This window comes from Tamandua tetradactyla, unplaced genomic scaffold, assembly GCF_023851605.1.
Source record: "Tamandua tetradactyla isolate mTamTet1 unplaced genomic scaffold, mTamTet1.pri scaffold_65a, whole genome shotgun sequence".
NCBI classification, from domain to species: Eukaryota; Metazoa; Chordata; class Mammalia; order Pilosa; family Myrmecophagidae; genus Tamandua; species Tamandua tetradactyla.
In genome coordinates, this window is record NW_027518402.1 from 402,607 (window position 1) to 420,805 (window position 18,199).

At 37.3% G+C, this 18,199-nt stretch overlaps 1 protein-coding gene across 2 annotated transcripts; it reads right to left on the bottom strand.

Moving 5' to 3' along the window:
* Positions 1 to 2,279: 2,279 nt before the first annotated feature.
* LOC143673262 (uncharacterized) lies at positions 2,280 to 17,748 on the bottom strand. Of its 2 annotated transcripts, XR_013170277.1 has the most exons (3): positions 14,962 to 17,748; positions 14,332 to 14,521; positions 2,280 to 12,335 (listed from the first exon to the last, which is right to left on the bottom strand). XR_013170277.1 is itself a non-coding variant. In XM_077147564.1 (2 exons), exons 1-2 carry the CDS (start codon positions 15,013 to 15,015, stop codon positions 13,766 to 13,768), a joined length of 810 nt encoding a protein of 269 aa, XP_077003679.1. In that variant the 5' UTR covers positions 15,016 to 17,748; the 3' UTR covers positions 2,280 to 13,765. The 2 variants fall into 2 exon arrangements, 1 of the variants encoding a protein (XP_077003679.1); XM_077147564.1 differs by having other exon boundaries at positions 2,280 to 14,521.
* Positions 17,749 to 18,199: the final 451 nt, after the last annotated feature.

Consider the following 18,199-nt stretch of genomic DNA (forward strand, 5'->3'; position numbering starts at 1 on the left):
TACATCAAGCAGTGCACCTCATTTTCAGTTTTTGTGAAAGGAGAACTTGGAAAATGTGCTTGTGTACTGACCCACGGGCTCTTCCTATTGGTTTGGCTGGATTGTCAGGGACTTGAAAGGAGAATCATTGGGGAATTGATGACAAAGACATGTGCGGGAGTGATATGAGGATAGAACTTTCTGGGTGGACAAGAAATATGAAGATATTTGTGTTCCTTGTGAATGTTCACCAGAGGGGCAAGGAAAGGTTTCAGTAATCAAGTAGTTAAAATAACCCATTATGTGGATACAAATCATCCATTTTTTCCCATCACTCCTGTCATTGCTCAAAAAGCTCATGAACAAAGTGGTCATGGTGTTGTGATGGAGGCTGTGTGGGGGTTCAGCTACGTAGAATTACCCTCACCAAGGAGAACCTGGCTACCACCACAGCTGAGTTCCCAGTCCGCTTGCAGCAGAGATCCAAACTTAGTCCCTGACATAACACCATTTCCCTGAGGTGATCAGTCTGCTACCTGGTGGCAGGTTGATTATATTGGACCACTTCGATCATGAAAGGAAGAGCAATTTGTTCTAACTGGAATAGACATATAATCTGGATATGGGACTGCCTTCCCTGCATACAATATTTTTGCCAAAACCACCATCTGTCAACTTATTTATTGTCATGTTATTCCATACAGCATTACTTGTGATCAAGGTACCCACCTCACAGCAAATGAAGTGCAAGAACGGACACATGCTAATGGAAATCTCTGGTCATACAATGTTCTCCATCATCTAGAGGCAGCTGGGTCAATAGAATGGGGGGATGATCTTCAAAGATTCAATTGTAGCATTAACTATGTGCAAAAACCTTGCAAATCTGGGGTGATGTTCTCTACAAGGCTGGGTATGCTCTGAATCAGCATTCAATACATTTTGTTTTTCCTCCATAGCAAGGATTCACAGGCCCAGGAATCAGTGGGTGGAAACAGGAGTGGCACCACTCACTGTCACCCATAGTGGGCCACTAGATAAATTTTTATTCCTTTCCCTCCAACATCAAGCTTTGCAGCTCTCCAAGTCTAGTTCCAAAAAGAGGAAAGTTACTACCAGGAGACACAACAATGATTCCATTGAACTTGATTTTAAGACTCTCATCTGGACTCCCTTTGGGCTTCTCATCCCTCTGAATCCACAGAAAAGGAAGGGTATTACTGTATTGTCTGGGGTGATTGATCTTATCCTGAGGAAATAGGGCTCAACTACACAAGGGAGGTAAGTATGCATTTTCCTTGGATCAGGCAAGCAGTTAGGTTACCTCTTTCATTATTACCATGCCCTGTGATTAAATTCAGTGGAAAAATGCAAGAACCCATATCAGAAATACCAATGGCCCAGAAACTTCAGGAATGAAAGTTTGGGTCACCACACGAGGTAAAGAACCATGGTCAGCTGAAGTAATTGCTGAGGGTAAGGAGAGAATGGAGTTTGTAGTGGAAGAAGTTAGTTATAAATATGAACCTCATCTGTTGGTGTGACTCGTTACAGAAATGAGGACTGTAATGATATGAATATTTCTTCCTTGCTTTGTTGTACATTTGTATTTGTACATAAGTCAAATATCTTTGTTTCCTTCTCTACTTTATCCCCTTATCATATGACATAATTTGCATTGTTCTTGTAGTATTGATGTTCTAGGAGTGAATGTTAGCTAAGAACGTGTACCCTTTTCTGGAAAGATATATTTTCTTTCTGGTTGTACATGAGAGTTGGAACTGTTAGGTGAAGAATATGTCTATTATTGTGTCCTATTCAGAACTTAAGTATGGTTTATGGTGATGTGTGTTGTGTATAGCTGCCAAGTTAACCAATGTTGGATGGTTATACTTAGTTCATGTGTCAATTTGATTAGGTGTTGGAACAAAGTTGTCTGGTCAAGCAAGTACTCAACTTTCCATTAATGCAATGACATTTTATGGCTGGTTAATAAGCCAGAAGGCTGGCTTATTGAACCTTCAATCACTTGTTTACATCTATTCCTGATGGTATCTATGGTTGGCTGATGTAGTATTTTCCACTATGAGAGAGTCCAATCAGCTAGAATTAATCCAGTCATTTGAGGACACTTTATGGAGAAGTGGTGACTTCAGTATACATACAGAAGAGACTTTTCATCTCCCCTTCACTTGGCCAACCTCTTCTGGGGAGTTCTTGGAGGACGTTCTTTGGAGTTGCCAGTTCATTGCCTACCAGGGGAGTTTGAACTTTGGCATCCCAATAGTTACATGAAGCATTTCTATAAAATTGTATATTACAGATATCTCCTGTTGGTTCTGTTTCCCTATGGAACGTTGGCTAATATACTTTTGTTACTAAATTTATATGCATGAAATGCCATTTATATATTTAGAGATGGTATAAAATTCCTAAAGACTGAACAATGTTCTCTCTGTCCATGCTATATCCTGATACTGATCTGCATGATGTTAAACAACAGTATGATCTTGTTAGTCATGGTTTTATTTATTCTTAGAAAAAAGTTTACATATTATTTACAGAAACAAACAAATTTATTTGTTAGTTGCACTACATTTTTTCTAATGCTTCTCTAAAAGTGTACATGGTCAGCTACAAGTCAAAACTTCATGTCCATCATAAAAGGACTTTAAAAGAGAAGCAAAGTAAAGGTATACATCATGTTCTTCATTCTACTTAACAAGACCCTGATAAATTGGGTTAATATGAGACAGGACAAAACTTCTGTGATATTTTGTTTTTGATGATCCCAATATAAGCCAACTCTCAATTTTTAAAAATTTCTGAGATTCATTTAAAATACTAATGATAAAATTATGACCCAGAATGTAATTGCATACTGCAAACACATTTATTCCTGAGCTTTAATTGTTATTTCTAAATCCTGGGATGGTTTCCTATTTGTCTATAACCTGGTAGTTCCCTGGAACTTTGGGTAGCTGTGTGGCACCTGAGAAACAGTTAGAATACTCTAGCCCTGAAGTTCAACACTCCAACATACAGCAACTGTGAAAGAAGGTGAAAAGGAGATGTGACTTTAATTAGTGATGTGAATGAAGCTTATCAGATTAGGACTAAAGAATGCTAGAATGAAAGATAAAGGATTATATTGAGAATATATTAAGACTTTAAGTTCTGTGTGAGACCAAAGAATAATAGGTATATATTTTGACCAAAATGTTAACTTACACGAGCACACAATCTAATTTAACCTGTCTTGCCAATTTATCTAAACAATGTAATTCAGCTTTCTTTGACATAGAATCTAGAATAAGGTATGAGCTCTTGATATACTGTATACATTATTGAGATAACTGAGACATTCTGTGCAGGAAACAAAGAAAGCATTGGCAAGTTCTTGAGGCACTGGATAAAAAGCACTGAATTATTAAACATTCCCACCTGGGGAATTCCATCTATTCCCTTAAGCAATAGAGGTTCCAATTTAATAAGCCAAACCCTCAATCTTGAGGCTTGCATTTATGAAACTTATTTATGTATGTGAAGCTAAGCTTATATTTACTTAGTGCCTGAGTCACCACCACAGAACCTCTTTTGTGGCTCAGATGTGGTATTTAGCAAGTAAACTCACTACCTTTCTCCCCAATATGGGAGAGAAACCACTTGCAGTGGTGTAAGTTTCCTGGCAATGTGTACTCCCAGGAATGAGCCCTGGCATAATGGAATTGGTAATACTTTCTTGAGCAAAATGGGGAAAGGAATAAAGTTTCAATGGCTAAGAGACTTCAAATAGAGTTGAGAGATACTTCTCAGGGTTCCTTTTATGCAAATAACTAAGTAATTCAGCCAGATATTGCAAGGTGTCTCAGAATGCCAAGCCCCAACCACCAGGGTTACTGAAAACCCTAAAGAATGCAAAAGGTTCTAGGTAAGACTTTGTAAATGTTGAATTCATTGTTTTTTTTTTGAGATTAAATCTCTGATTGTCCCTATACCAGATAAACCCAGAAACTCAGGTACGATTCTCTCCAATAAGAGCATCCAGTTTAATTCCTCTACCCCATAATAGCAATGCCTCTTTTTCATCATTAAGAAGGTAGAAAGTTCATCTGCAAGATAACCTTCAAGATTGTGATAATGATCAAAGGAGACAATGAACCTGTGCATGAGAATTTAAAATTTAACAAATTAGTATAATTTCTTAATCTATGTAGACATATTTTGCTTTCTAATATATTGGAATAACCAGAGGTGAGTATACCTGAAATTACTGAATAAAGATGCAGCCAACTTGATCTTGTATAATGTCTATATAACTCTATTACCTTTATCTTGTGGTTGGAAAAACTTTGTGACTGACACTCACTTGTACACATTTATCCTTTTACAACATTAGGGCCTTATGATCCCTAAACACTGCCCCTAAAGTTTACTACTGAGTCAGCCCCAGAACCAATCCACTGCAATTCTAACACTATTTTGTTAGAGCTGGATCTAAGCATAATCGTCCCACCTAACACATGTGGTTTAAACTTTAAACCACAAGTGACTGCTTTTCAGTTTTATAAAGATGCTGAATTTAACATATCAGAAATGGGTTAATTTTCAAAATGGGGATATGTTAGTTTGCAAATTTACAGTCCTAAGACTATGAACATGTCCAAATTAAGGCATCCACAGTAATATATATTCTCTGAAGAAAGGCCATTGGCATCTGTGGTTCCTCTGTCAGGTAGGAAGGCACATGACCAGTGTCTGCTGGTCCTTCACTTCTGAGTTTCATTGCTTTCAGCTCCTCGTTCAAGTAACCTGCTCTCTCAGCTTCTGTGGGTTATTTCTTAGCATTCCTAGGATTTTTCTCTAGAAGTTTCTCCTGGGGATTTTTCTGCCAGCTCTTTATAAAGGTCTCCAGATGTTGCTCTCTGAGCTTTTTTTCTGTCTTTTATCTACTCACAAAGACACCAATAAAAGGATTAAGTCCCACTGTGGTGGTTTGAAACTGTTAGTCACCCCAGAAAATCCAATATTGTGAGTAAGACCCATGCTGAGTAGAATCTTTTGCTTATGTTGTTTCCATGGGAATGTGACCCTGCTCTTTTACTGCCCATTCAGTTTTACTTTACTGGAATCCTTTAAGAGATCTCACACACTGAGAGAAAGCCAGAGCAGAAAATGCTCCAGGCAGAAGGAAGACAGACCCTGTGGAGCTGAAAGAGCTATTTGATATCAGAAGCCAGGAGAGGTCTGAAGACATGACCGTGCACTTTCCCATGTTACAGAGGAACCCCAGTGCCAGCTGCCATTATTCTGAGTAGATATCATCTTTTTGGCTCCTTATTTTGGATGTTTTCATGGCTTTAGGATTGTAAGTTGTGAATATAAATCCCTTTGTAACAGACAACCCATTTCTGGTATATTGCACTCTAGCAGCTTTAGCAAACTGTAACACCCACTTTGAAAGGGTTGGGTCACACCTTATTTGAAATATCCTGACATAAAGGTCCCACACACAGTATGCCTGTACCTATGAGAATGGATAAAAAGAACATTGCATTCTCTGGGGTACAACTTCAAGCCAGCACACTGAGCCATCAGGACCCCAAAAAGACATTTTATTTCTATATACAAACTACATTCATTCCACCACAATATCACAAAAGCCTTAAATAATTTCCGTAATTGTATTAAGCACAAAGACTAATAGATATCAGTTAAAACATGGACTGTACAGGTAAATAATTCTCCTCTGGCTATGGACATGTGAAACTTAGAACAAGTTATCTGCTTCCAATATACATAACATTTTGAAAGATGTTTCATCATATTAAGACTTCCATTTTATTACATATGTTCTGTGACTAAGCATGTAATCAGTCCGTTCTGGCTTAATAATTAGATAATCTCTAACCATCACATCTCAATCCATTGTGCCTGTTGTCCTAAAATCTGTCCATCTTCTGTATACTATAAATCTATCAGAGTTACTGTAGTTTTGGAAAATGATTTTAGGCCAATAGACCATCTGAGCTCCTTCTTTGTGGTTAGTAATAAATCCTTTATTTTTCTGAAATGATAATGTCTCAAGCATTGATCATTTAAGTGCATTTAGCAGAGAACCCCCCATTGTTGATAATATAATTGTGACTAGAAACAGAAAATTTCATAAATACCGCTTTCTTCTATACATGCTTAATGATCAACAAATAGAAATGGACAATTATTCATGCATATAACCTTGTAAACACCCATAAAGTTAGCTTTGGTGTAATAGAAAATGTACTTGATCTTAAGATTCCTGGTTTCAAATTTTTGCCATGAATCTGCCCAATTTCATGCTCTTCAATAAAATACTTACATATGAAGTACCTCTTTCTCTTCATCTAACAGATTGGATCAATAATGCCAAATAATATGCATGAAGTCCTTAGCATACACTAGGGTTCAATAAATATCTTTAGACATCACTACTGGTAGTATTATCATAGCAAAAAGTAAGAGACCTTCTGAAGTTACCCAGACAAATGTGCACATTGCAGCCTCATTGCACTGGATAGATATAGATGTTTCCTTTTGACACATAGGGGAAAAATGAACCTTTACTATTGGGAGAGCCACGGGGTATGAAAGATCAAATTGAACAGAAAGTCTTGAGAGGTCAGAAGCTAAAAACTGGTTGAGGCTCACATGCCATTGGCTCATGTCCACAGCAATAGAAATAAGCACCTTCACCTAGCCAAGTTGACAACTGAATCTAACTACCACACATCCACCCCTTGTCAACTTGGCAACTATACGCTTCACCATAAATGATATTAAAGTGGCACAAATTGTCTTCTGGCTGTGGACTTATGAAACTCAAAACAGTGCCAGTATACAAAGGAGGGATGGTCACAGGATCCTTAGGTAGAAATTGGAAGGAAAACCTGCAGGGGAAGCACCACTGGATTTCAAAGTCTGAAAGTCATCTATCCTTCAGCTTTAGAAAGTGGCAGTCCCACCCTTTTCAAGGGCCTATGCAGTGGCCTACCTCTTTCTGAATCAACCTTGGGGAACATTGAGGAGACCACGTTTTTCTTGGCTCCACTCTCCAGGCATCAGGGCCACTCCTGGGCTCTCTGCCATTTCTGAGGCACGTGCTCAACCCCTCCATGTTGTGGCAGCCAGGTTATTCCCAGTTCCCCAAGGAGCATGTTGTACTTTCTCCAAGGCCTGAGGCTGCACGACTCTTCCACTGCAAAAAGGTGGGTGACTCATCCTTGCCCTTCAGCGTAAACTCACCCTCTCCATGCATATGGGTGAGTCCACTCTCCTGGCACATGTTTCTTGGCTTAAGACCCAAGCTTACATGGTTTTCACTCTGCAAATTCCAATTTGTCCCTTTTGTGTCCCCCTTTGTCCAGATTGGCAGTGATTCTCTTTACACCAAGTCTCTTCAGGCACTCCAGGACTTCTCCATCATTCTCTTCACAGTTCCTCCAAAATCTTCCCCTTAACCATCCAAAAAAACCATTCCAACATATCTGGTATTTGCATACTGCAGCAGCACCTCACTCTCCAGTACCAAATTCTGTTCTAGTTTGCCAGCTGCCAGAATGCAACACACCAGAGATGGATTGGCTTTTAATAAAAGGGGATTTATTTCATTAGTTCTTCAGAGGGAAGTCAGCTAACTTTCAAATGAGGTTCTTTCTTATGTGGGAATGTACAGAGTGATCTCTCCTGGCCTTCTCTCCAGGCCTCTGGGTTCCAACAACTTTCCCTGGGGTGATTTCTTTCTACATCTCCAAAGACCTGGGCTGAGCTGCGAGTGCTGAGATGAGGTATGCTGAGCTGCTTGGGCTGTGTTATGTTCAGTCTCTCATTTAAGGACCAACCAATTAAATAAAATACCATTCACTGCAGCAGGCACACTTCCTAGCTGACTGTGGATGTAATTAACACCAGATGAGGTTCACATGCCATTGTCTCACGTCCACAGCAATAGAACTAAGCACTCTCACCTAACCAAGTTGACTAGGGGTGGACTGTCATGGTCACCCTGCTGTGTCAACTTGGCCAAGTGGTGATACCTGTTTGTATGGTTGGGCAGGTGCTGGTCTGTCTGTTGCAATGAGGAAAATTCATATAATCAAATAATGCTCATGTCAGCTGCATCCACAGATGATTTCATTTGTAGTCATCCAAGGGGAGTGTCTTCTGCAATGAGTGATGCTTAATCTAACCACTGGATGCCTTTTAAGGAGTATTCAGAAGAGACAGGCTCCCTTCCTCCTTCAGCTGGTGAGTCTCTCCTGTGGAGTTCATCCAGACCCTCCATTGCAATCATTGGTTTCACAGCCTGCCCTGTGGATTTTGGACTCTGTGTTCCTATGGTCATGTGAAACACTTTTATAAATTTTATATTTGTGAGTGTTCCCTGTTGATTCTGTTTCTCTACAGAAGCCTAACTAATACAGGCATATAACATTTTTGATTGTTTGTTTCTTTTGCTGGATTGCCCCTTTTGTTAATATATAATGTTCTTTGTCTCATGAACTTTTTGTACTGAAAGTTTATCTTTTCTAATATTATATAGATACCTTAGCTGCTTCTTGGTTACTGCCTGCATGGAAGAAGTTTTCCAGCCTTTCATCTACTTGTATCCTTGGGTCTAAGGTGAGTCTATCACAGATAGCATAAGAACAGATCATTCATTTATCCATTTTACCAATCTGTGCATTTTAATTGGAGAGTTTAACACATTAATACACAATGTTCCTACTCTTTAGATGATACTTCAACTGCTTTATCCTTTGGCTTTAATGTGTCCTATTGCCTCTTTTTTGGTCCTCTAAGGGATGTTTACTGATAATCTTCAAGTTTCTGTCTCCTCCAAGCTCTCTCATCTGTCTTCTCTATTCAACTGGCATAAATGCCTTTTAATATTTCTTGCAGGTTGGGGAGTCTTGCTAATGAATTCTCTCAGCTTCTGTTTTTCAGTGAATATTTTTAAACTCTCCCTCATTTTTGAAGAGTTTTGCCAGTTGAAGAACTCTTGAGTTGAATATTTTCTCTTTCAGTAGTTTAAATATATCATACCAGTACCACCTCATCTCTATGGATTCTGAAAAGAAATTGGCCCTTAATTTTTTTCCTATATTTTTACTGAGATAACTGCACACACTGTAAAGGCCATTCAAAGTATGAAATAGATGGTTCACAGTATCATCACACAGATGTGTATTAACAAGCAGGATCATATTTAATACATTTACATTACTCCAGAAAATGAAATTAAAAAGTAAAAGAAAACCCCAAATATCTGATAACATATTATCCTTCCCTCTTACTGACCACTAGTATTGCAATCTATACAATTTCAAGACTTACAATTGAGGTAGGTTAACTAAGACAGTGTAGTATTGACAGATTATAATAAGAGAGTCAGTGGAACAAAATAAAACATTCTGAAGTTGATCCATACAAACACAGACAACCATTTCTTTGAATATACTTATCAATCATTTTCAGAGATCAGAGCTACTGGATTTCAGTTCCACAACTTCAGGTACTTCCTTCTGGTTATTCTAAAACATTATACTCTATAAAGCAATATCTATATAATGAGTCAGTAATCACAGTCATTTACAGAATTCTAACTTCTCAATTACATCTCTTTCTTTTCACTTATTTTCATCCCTCATGGCTACCTGAGTAAGGGCCATTTTAATTATTTCATGCTGGAAAGGGGTATTGGATTTCTGAAATAGATGAATTAATCTGGTTATTTTCCTGGAGTGACTGGTACTGATGGGTTTCAGGACTTATCTTGCCTATGATCAATCTGGAGGATTTAATTTTCTGAGAAAATAAACCTACCAAGCAAATCTTTACATAGACTTAGAGCAGACAGGCACTCCCTAGAATTTACAGGAATACTGTTGTTTTACTATGGCATACTCTGGTAATGTGAAATATCTGGCTACAACTTGCATAAGATAACCTCCAGAATGACTTCTCAACCCAATTTGAAAGTTTTAGCCACTGAAACTGTATTTTATTCCATTTCTTTTTCCATTTTTAGTCACTCTCAACTCATGTGGAGAAGGCAAGGATCATCCCTGAACATCATGTCCCACAGTGCTGCAGAGGCTTATGCCATTGGAAGTCATGTCTTATGGATAGGGAACAGTAGTCAGTTTATTTACAGAGCTGTTGGCATTTAATTTAATTCCAATTCTGTTGTATGTAGTGAATTGCTTCTCTCTTAATGCTTTCAAAATCCTCTATTCTTTGGAAGTTGACATTCTGATTAGTATGTGTCTCAGAGTGGGTTTAGTAAGATTTATTCTGTTTGGATTTCAATGCATTTGTATTTTTATGTCTTTGATAAGACTTGGGAATATTTTTTGCCTTTATTTACTTGAATATAATTTCTGCCTCTTTTCCCTTCTGGGAAACCCATTTCATGTATGTTTTGAGTTCCATGTTATTACTCAATTCCCAGAGATGCTGCTTAGATTTTTCCATTCTTATCTCTATGCACTTTTTTATCATTTTTCTTTCAGATGTCCTACCTTACAGGACTAATTCTTACTAGTTATTTCTTCTGTCTGTTCAAAACTGCTGCTCTTGTCCTCTAACATATGTTTAATCTCATCTATTGTGCCTTTCTGTTAGTTTTATTCCAGGCTTTCAAATTCTTCTTATATGCTCACCCAGGGTCTTCTTAATATCCTTTAATACACATTTTCCTTAATCTCTGATATGGTTTAGGAGATTTGCTTGAATATCTGTGAGTGGTTGTTCCAGTTTTTACATCTCTCTTTTTAATTTCTTCCTTTATCTGGCCATATTCTTGCTTATTAGTATGGCTTGTACTTTTGTGCTTGTTATTTGGGCCATTAATTAAGTTGTTGAAATTTGAAGTTTGGTTTCCCTCTGTTTTCTAAGATTTTGTTGTTGATAGGGTTCTGTTACAGCTCTTATATGGCACTGTGCTTGTATTTCCCAGCCAAAACAGGGCCAAGGTCACATGCAGGGGTGCAGAAAAATTCCAAAGGGACTTCAAGAGAGGACCAGGAAAACAACTTCCCAAGATGTCACGTTCCAAGCCTTCACAGATGGCACAATTTGGCAACAACAAAAGCAAGGTTTTTAACACTCAGTCTGCTCTATTTCTATGGCAGTTGGAAATAATGGCATTTCAGGAACCTGCCTGGTAGGACCAAAAAGAGAAGTAGAAATCCAATTTTGCAGATCAACTCCTGGGCCAGGCTCTGCTGCATCCACCTGTATTCTTGACAGAGGGATAACTTCCCCCAAATCTTTCAGTCTTCAGTAGCCCACTAAGCAGGAAGTAGGCCTATCAGAAGCTTTTGGTCTTGGGGTTTGAAGTTGGACACCATGAGACATGGCCAATTGAGTCATTCATGGCAGTTTCTCTTTGAGTAAACAATGGTACTCCAGGAACCATGGGTTCCTGTATAGAATGGGGCAAGGCTGTGGGATCAAGATGCCCAATTTTGTTGAGCAACTAATGTATCAGAACTGTGCCATGTCACCCTGTTCCCAATGTGGCAAGGGATTTCACAAATTCCTGTCCATAGCATCCTGACATAGAGGAACTGGGCTGACCAGCAACTACTAGACTCAAGGGTGGGGAGTAAGTGCAAATAGGCACAGTCAGGTGAGTTTCTCCATCACAACTTTTCTTTCACTTCCTCCAGCATGGTACTCCACTGAACTTTTGAGCCCAGAATAACAGCTTTGGACAGTTTTTACCTGTCTTCTAGGTGTTTTTACTAATGGAAACTCTGTGCTTCTTATTCCACCATCTTCCATTTTAGAGATTTTTATTACAAGCTTATAGAACCACCATTATTCAATTTAATTGCAGCTTATAGGATTCTGTAAACTTGTCTCTGTCTGAAAACTGCTTGACATACCTGTACTTGTATTAACTTCCCCATGTCAGCAAGGTTGTTCTGGTGAATCCCATGACAAGATTCAAGGTGAGACTTGACTCCTGGATAGATGACTTTGTAAAGATTTACCCAAAGAAACTCTTGACATTGAACAGTAGAATCAGGGAAATGGTATAACACAGTTGCAGGAAAATTACCCCTGCCAAAGATCTGATTCCTGGCACTCCATTCTGAGCATTGTCTACCAATCTATTTCTGGCTGTGTTTGCAGCTTTAACTTTTTACATGCCTTAAATTTTCCTTCTTCCTCAAAAAGACATAATTTTACGGCTTTTCATATGATGTAAATTCAATCAAGAAATGCCTTAGGACTGGTATGGCAGAAGAACGCAGCTAATGGAAAAGTACAATCACTTGAAAAATACTCAGGATGATTTTTCAGCATCCCTAAAATGCAAAAAAATATATTTTTTCTATGTTAATTACAAAAATTGCATAAACAAAGATGTTAATACAAAATATGCAATGTGAGAGTCAGCATATATGAACATTCTCCTTCATTATGCTCTGGACTTTCTCATTGAAGGGGAGAGATTTGTGAATGATTAAGGAAAAATAGCAAAATTAGGAAATAGTGAAAGGTTTTATATTTGATAACTAATTGGATAGACTATTTATTTCATATACTGTCTAATTGGACTTTATGAATCTTCATGTTTCCTAAAGACAATGTGTCTTTAGTGAGAAAATAGAGTTTTATGGATTATCAGAAATTTTTAGTGTTCTATAATATTGGGTGTGGACAATGACATAGATGCTTTCAAGATATAGGCCATATATTTCATTTTCATTATACTGAGAAAATAATTTTTCCATGTGTATGTAAAAGTTCATCCAGTTATCAAGTTGACATCACTAGGGTTGGAGTAGGTGGATTTCAGGTCCTTTTGGATGGGATGAACTGAGGAGAGGACACCACCTGTCTGGGGTTTGCTGTTGGAATTTAGGCCTGTGTCTGTTCAGAAGGAAGTTGTGGGAAGATTTGTGTTACCATCATATGTACTTGCCAATCTGTCAAGTACATGAGAGATAGTCTCAGGCACAATTCCAATTTGAAAAAGCATGAGCTGAAATGGACAAGAAACCTTTTCCCACTCTAAGGACAATAGGTAAAATTCAAAAATGAGCTCTGGATTGGATCTTTTCACTTTCTGATTTGGGTTTGTGTGGTTACATAGGAGAGTGTTCCTGTTTTGAGGACACATACACAGGTGTATTTTGTGTTAAGGGGTAAATATGATGAAGGTGTAATCATTGGGATTTTGAATAGACCATGCATTCTTTACACTGTTATTACAATTTTATATATAAAATCTATACATTCAATAATTATTTTAAAATCTGTTTAATTACCTTGTCAATACCATGCCATTAAGGGAGGACAAGATTAAATCCCATTATAGAGACTAAACTCTGTGTAAGTCCACATCAGTACAAGTTGTGATACTAAGTCTGAATTTAGTTAAGTAGGTAGTGAGTGAATATTATATGAATGGCCACTTTGTATTCAGTGTTATAAATGATGTTGTGATACTATGGAAACAGTACTATATTTGGATTCAATTTTTTCACGTGAGCTCCTTCACCTGGGAACTCTGAAAACTGATTGTCTTTTAGGCAAGGCTGAATGCTAAGGAGAAAGACACCTATTGTCTCTAGTTAAAATACTGAGTAAAGGCTTTTCCACATAGATGACATTCCTATGGTTTCATTACAGTGTGACTTCTCTTATGTTTTCTAAGGTTAGAATAATGGGCAAAGACTTTCTGACATAAATGGCATTCATAGGGTCTCTCTCCAGTATGAGTGTTCTCATGTCATCTAAGGTTAGAATAATGGCTGAAGGCTTTCCCACATAGATGGTATTCATATGGTTTTTCTCCAGTGTGAATTTTCTTGTGTCTTCTAAGGGTAGAACATTGAGTGAAAGCTTTACCACATAGATGACACTCATATGGTTTCTCTCCAGTATGAATCCTCTCATGTTCTCTAAGATAAGAAGATAAACTGAAGGCTTTCCCACATAGATTGCATTCAAATGGTTTCTCTCCAGTGTGAGTTCTCTCATGTTTTTTCAGGCTACAAGAATAAGTGAAGGCTTTCCCATATAGATGACATTCATAAGATTTCTCTCCAGTATGAGTGTTCTCATGTCGTTTAAGGTTAGAATAATAGGTGAAAGCTTTCCCACATTGTAAGCATTCATATGGCTTCTCTCCAGTGTGAGTTCTCTCATGTTGTCTCAATTCAGAATATTTAGTAAATGTTTTCCCAAGTAGATGATATTCACAGGGTTCCTCTCCAACATGAGTTCCATTGTAATGTGTACGGCCAGAATTTTGAACAAAGGATTTCTCAATTATATGACATTCATATGACTTACTTCCAGGGTGAAAATTCTGTTGTTGATTAAAACATGATAAATCATTGAGGGCTTTTCCAAATAGATTCCTGAAGTAGGACTTCACTCCTTCGTGAGTTAATACATGTTGAATCACTCTGGAACTCTGAGTACAATCTTCTGGCAATTTATGACATGTAATACCATTCTTTTGAGTATGAGAATTCTGCTCCTAGGAAGTAGAGGAGACAATGTAAGAGGTTTGTCCATAGATATCAATCCCTATACATCTGAATTCAAAACTAACCAATCGGTGACAGTCTCCAATTAAAATATTTCCCATGTTATTTATGAATCATTATATTCTTCTGCATGTACAGAGATCTATGCTTTTATAGCTTCTCAACTGCAGAACTTTATAAACAGTCTTGAAGACTTCATAATGTTTCAGAGATTGAGTATAAGAGCTGTATTTATAGAATTATCTTTTCATATATAAGGAAGGTTATATTATTGTGTTCAAATCAATTGTTTTCTATATTCAAATTATCACAGAATTTTCCTGGATTCACACTTAAACCAGCTTACACTTAAGTGATTTTCCTGAATTTTTAATTTATTCCACTTCCAGGTATCTGCTTGGAAGACCAGGGTTACAACCATAATGCTTACCAATGACATGATGGTAGACATTTCTTTCTTGCAGATATGATGCACAGATGGCATTTCTTGTTCTTTAACACTATCTTCCCTGCCTGAAAGAACTGAAAAACTAATTAATTTCTAGACCAGCAGTAGGAAAATGAATATGTTGAAGCAGGACTCATAGCCATATAATTGTTTATAAAATGACAGTTATCTGAGAGAACTATCAAATTAAGGATTACTTGAGGTAGTAGAAACTTTTATATGACACTATCAATTAGAAAATATTTTCAAGATTTAATTATAAGAAAAATTATTTCAAAAATAATATGTAGGGGAGGTAAAGAGAGGGAAAAGCATTGAAGCCAAGGATGAGAAATGGGTCATAAGTGAAAGCTTAAATCCAATTGTCCATAGACATCTATTTTGCCAAAGTTAATGACATGTGAAAGCAGATTGATAAACATTTGATACTTTGAACAGAGGAAATTTCCCCAATATGTACATTTCAGAAAATATAACTTGGAGAAAGCTACAGGTGATATTTGAGTCACTCATTGATAATGTTCCTCCTGTCCTGAATACCTGTTCAAAGGAAATGCTCACCTGAATTCTGGATTTGAAAAAATCCAATTCCTTCTTCCCACAATTCCTTGCCTTGAACCAACTTTGAAGCTACATCTGATTTACAGACCTGATATCCTGTTTATGGGAAAAAATACACGAAATTTTGAGTTCTGTGCACTTAACAGTATGTTATTATGAAGTCCAATGAAGGTGATTGTGTAGTTTGCAAGTGGCTGAAAGGCAATGTACTAGAACTGGAATATTTTTATAAAGGTGAATTTAATAATTTACAAGTTTACAGTTCTAAGGACATGAAAGTGTCCAACTTAAAGCATTAACAAAAATTGCCTCCACTCAAGAAAAGCCAATGGGTCAGAAATACCTGTCAGCTGGGTAGGCACATGGTTGGCATCTGCTGATCACTTGCTCCTGGGCTTAATTTTTTCCAGCCTCTGTTCCTGTGGATATTATTCACTTTGCATCTTCAGGGCTGGCTTTCATCTCTTGGCTTACCTTGGATCTACCCAGATTCTGCTTTGTTTAACATCTTATGGCAATATCTACTTGGCTCCAAGTATCTCCAAATATCTGTGTCCCTATTCTCCATGTGTCTGCATCTGGGTAAGACCTGCTGTGAAATTTCTGTTGGCTCTGATGCTACTGTAATTTCTGATTCTCTCCAAAATATTTCCTCTTTTAAAATATTCCAGTAAATGAATCAAGACCTACCTGGAATGGGTTGAGTCACATCTCCATCTAATCAAAAGTCAAACCCACAACTGGGCATGTCCTATCTCCATAAGATGATCTAATCAAAATTATCAACCTACATTTATTTAATCAGGATTAAAATAGCTGCTCCAACAAGATTGGATCAGGATTAAAACATGGATTTTCTGGGGTACATAACATTGTCAAACTGGTACATTACAATATTTGGGCCCTCAAAAAGATATGTTTTCAATGTACAAAACACATTCACTCCATCAATTTAACCATTTCAATTCAATACAAATACAATAAGATGTGAAAGCCACTAAAAATGTGCAACAAAGTAAATTATACACATGGTCTGCTCTAAGGCAAAAATTCTTCTCAGGCTCTGTATCTGGGAAATTTAGAGCAAGTTATCTGCTGCAATATACAAAAGCAGTACATTCATAGGATGCATGTGTCCATTGCTATATGGAGATTATAAAAAAATAAAATGGGGCCACTGTACTCATACAGTTCTGGAAACCTACATGCTTTCTCCATTTGTTTTAAAATTCTGAGAGGCATATATCCTTTGGGCTTTAGAAAGCAAATTAAAAAAAAGCACAGTTATGGATTTTAGTTAACAAGATGTTTTCTGGGCACACACAACTTCAAACCACCACATTCCACAGTCTGCGATCCAGAAAGACCAGTTCTTTCTATAGGCAAAGTACATTCATTCTAATAAAATATCCTCCAAAAATTTAAGCCATTTTAAAAGCAATGCTTAGTACAAAGTCTAATCAAAATTGGTTATGGGTGCCCTCTGCCTATTGACCTGTGAAATCTATAGAAGAATGTACAATGAAGTGACAAGAATAAAATAAACATTTCCACTTGATTGGTAGGTGAAATGAAAGTACAGTTTATGGTTCCAAACGCTGAATGGCATACTCTATTACATTTCAAGTTCTGAGAGTCACATACATAATGAAATTTTATTCTCCAAGACTGATGAAGTGGAAATTTCAGCTCTCACAAGTGTTTGTGCAACAGCTGTGCTCTCTGTAAACACAGGAGTGAAATCTCCAACCTCTCAGGACTTTGGGGTAGTGCTCTGACTCTGAAAGCCCTGGGGAATAGTCACAACCCTCTCAGAAGAGTGAGGTGGCAGAGAGAAATTCTACATTCCCAATGGGTTCTGATTCCATCATCTGAAAGAGTGGGGTTGTACTCAACATGGAGTGGGAGGCCAACACACTCCAAGCTGTGAAAAAGGCACACCTTTTCTACATACATTGGTGGGTCCACCTTATCTCAGATGTCTTTGGTCCAGACTTCAGCTTCAATGGTTCTACTCTTTTTTTTTTTAACTTTTTTTTATTAATCAAAAAAAAGAAAAGAAATTAACACAACATTTAGAAATCATTCCATTCTACACATGCACTCAGTAATTCTTAGTATCATCACATAGATGCATGATCATCATTTCTTAGTACATTTGCATCGATTTAGGAAAAGAACTAGCAAAACAGCAGAAAAAGATATAGAATGTTAATATAGAGAAGAGAATTAAAATAATAATACTAATAAAAAATATATATATATAAAAAAAGGAAAAAGAAAAAAACAAAAACAAAAGATACAAACAAACAAACAAACAAACAAAAAACTATATTTCAGGTGCAGCTTCATTCAGTGTTCCAACATAGTTACATTACACTTAGGTATTACTGTGCTGTCCATTTTTGAGTTTTTGTATCTAGTCCTGTTGCACAGTCTGTATCCCTTAAGCTCCAATTACCCATTATCTTACCCTGTTTCTACCTCCTGCTGGACTCTGTTACCAATGACATATTCCAAGCTGATTCTCGAATGTCGGTTCACATCAGTGGGACCATACAGTATTTGTCCTTTAGTTTTTGGCTAGACTCACTCAGCATAATGTTCTCTAGGTCCATCCATGTTATTACCTGCTTCATAAATTTAGTCTGTCTTAAAG

Coding starts and splice junctions, on each gene's coding strand:
- LOC143673262 (XM_077147564.1), bottom strand. CDS start 15,015: ATGCCATCTGTGCATCATATCTGCAAGAAAGAAATGTCTACCATCATG. Junction 14,522..14,961: donor TGTCTACCATCATGTCATTG/GTAAGCATTATG, acceptor TCTACTTCCTAG/GAGCAGAATTCTCATACTCA.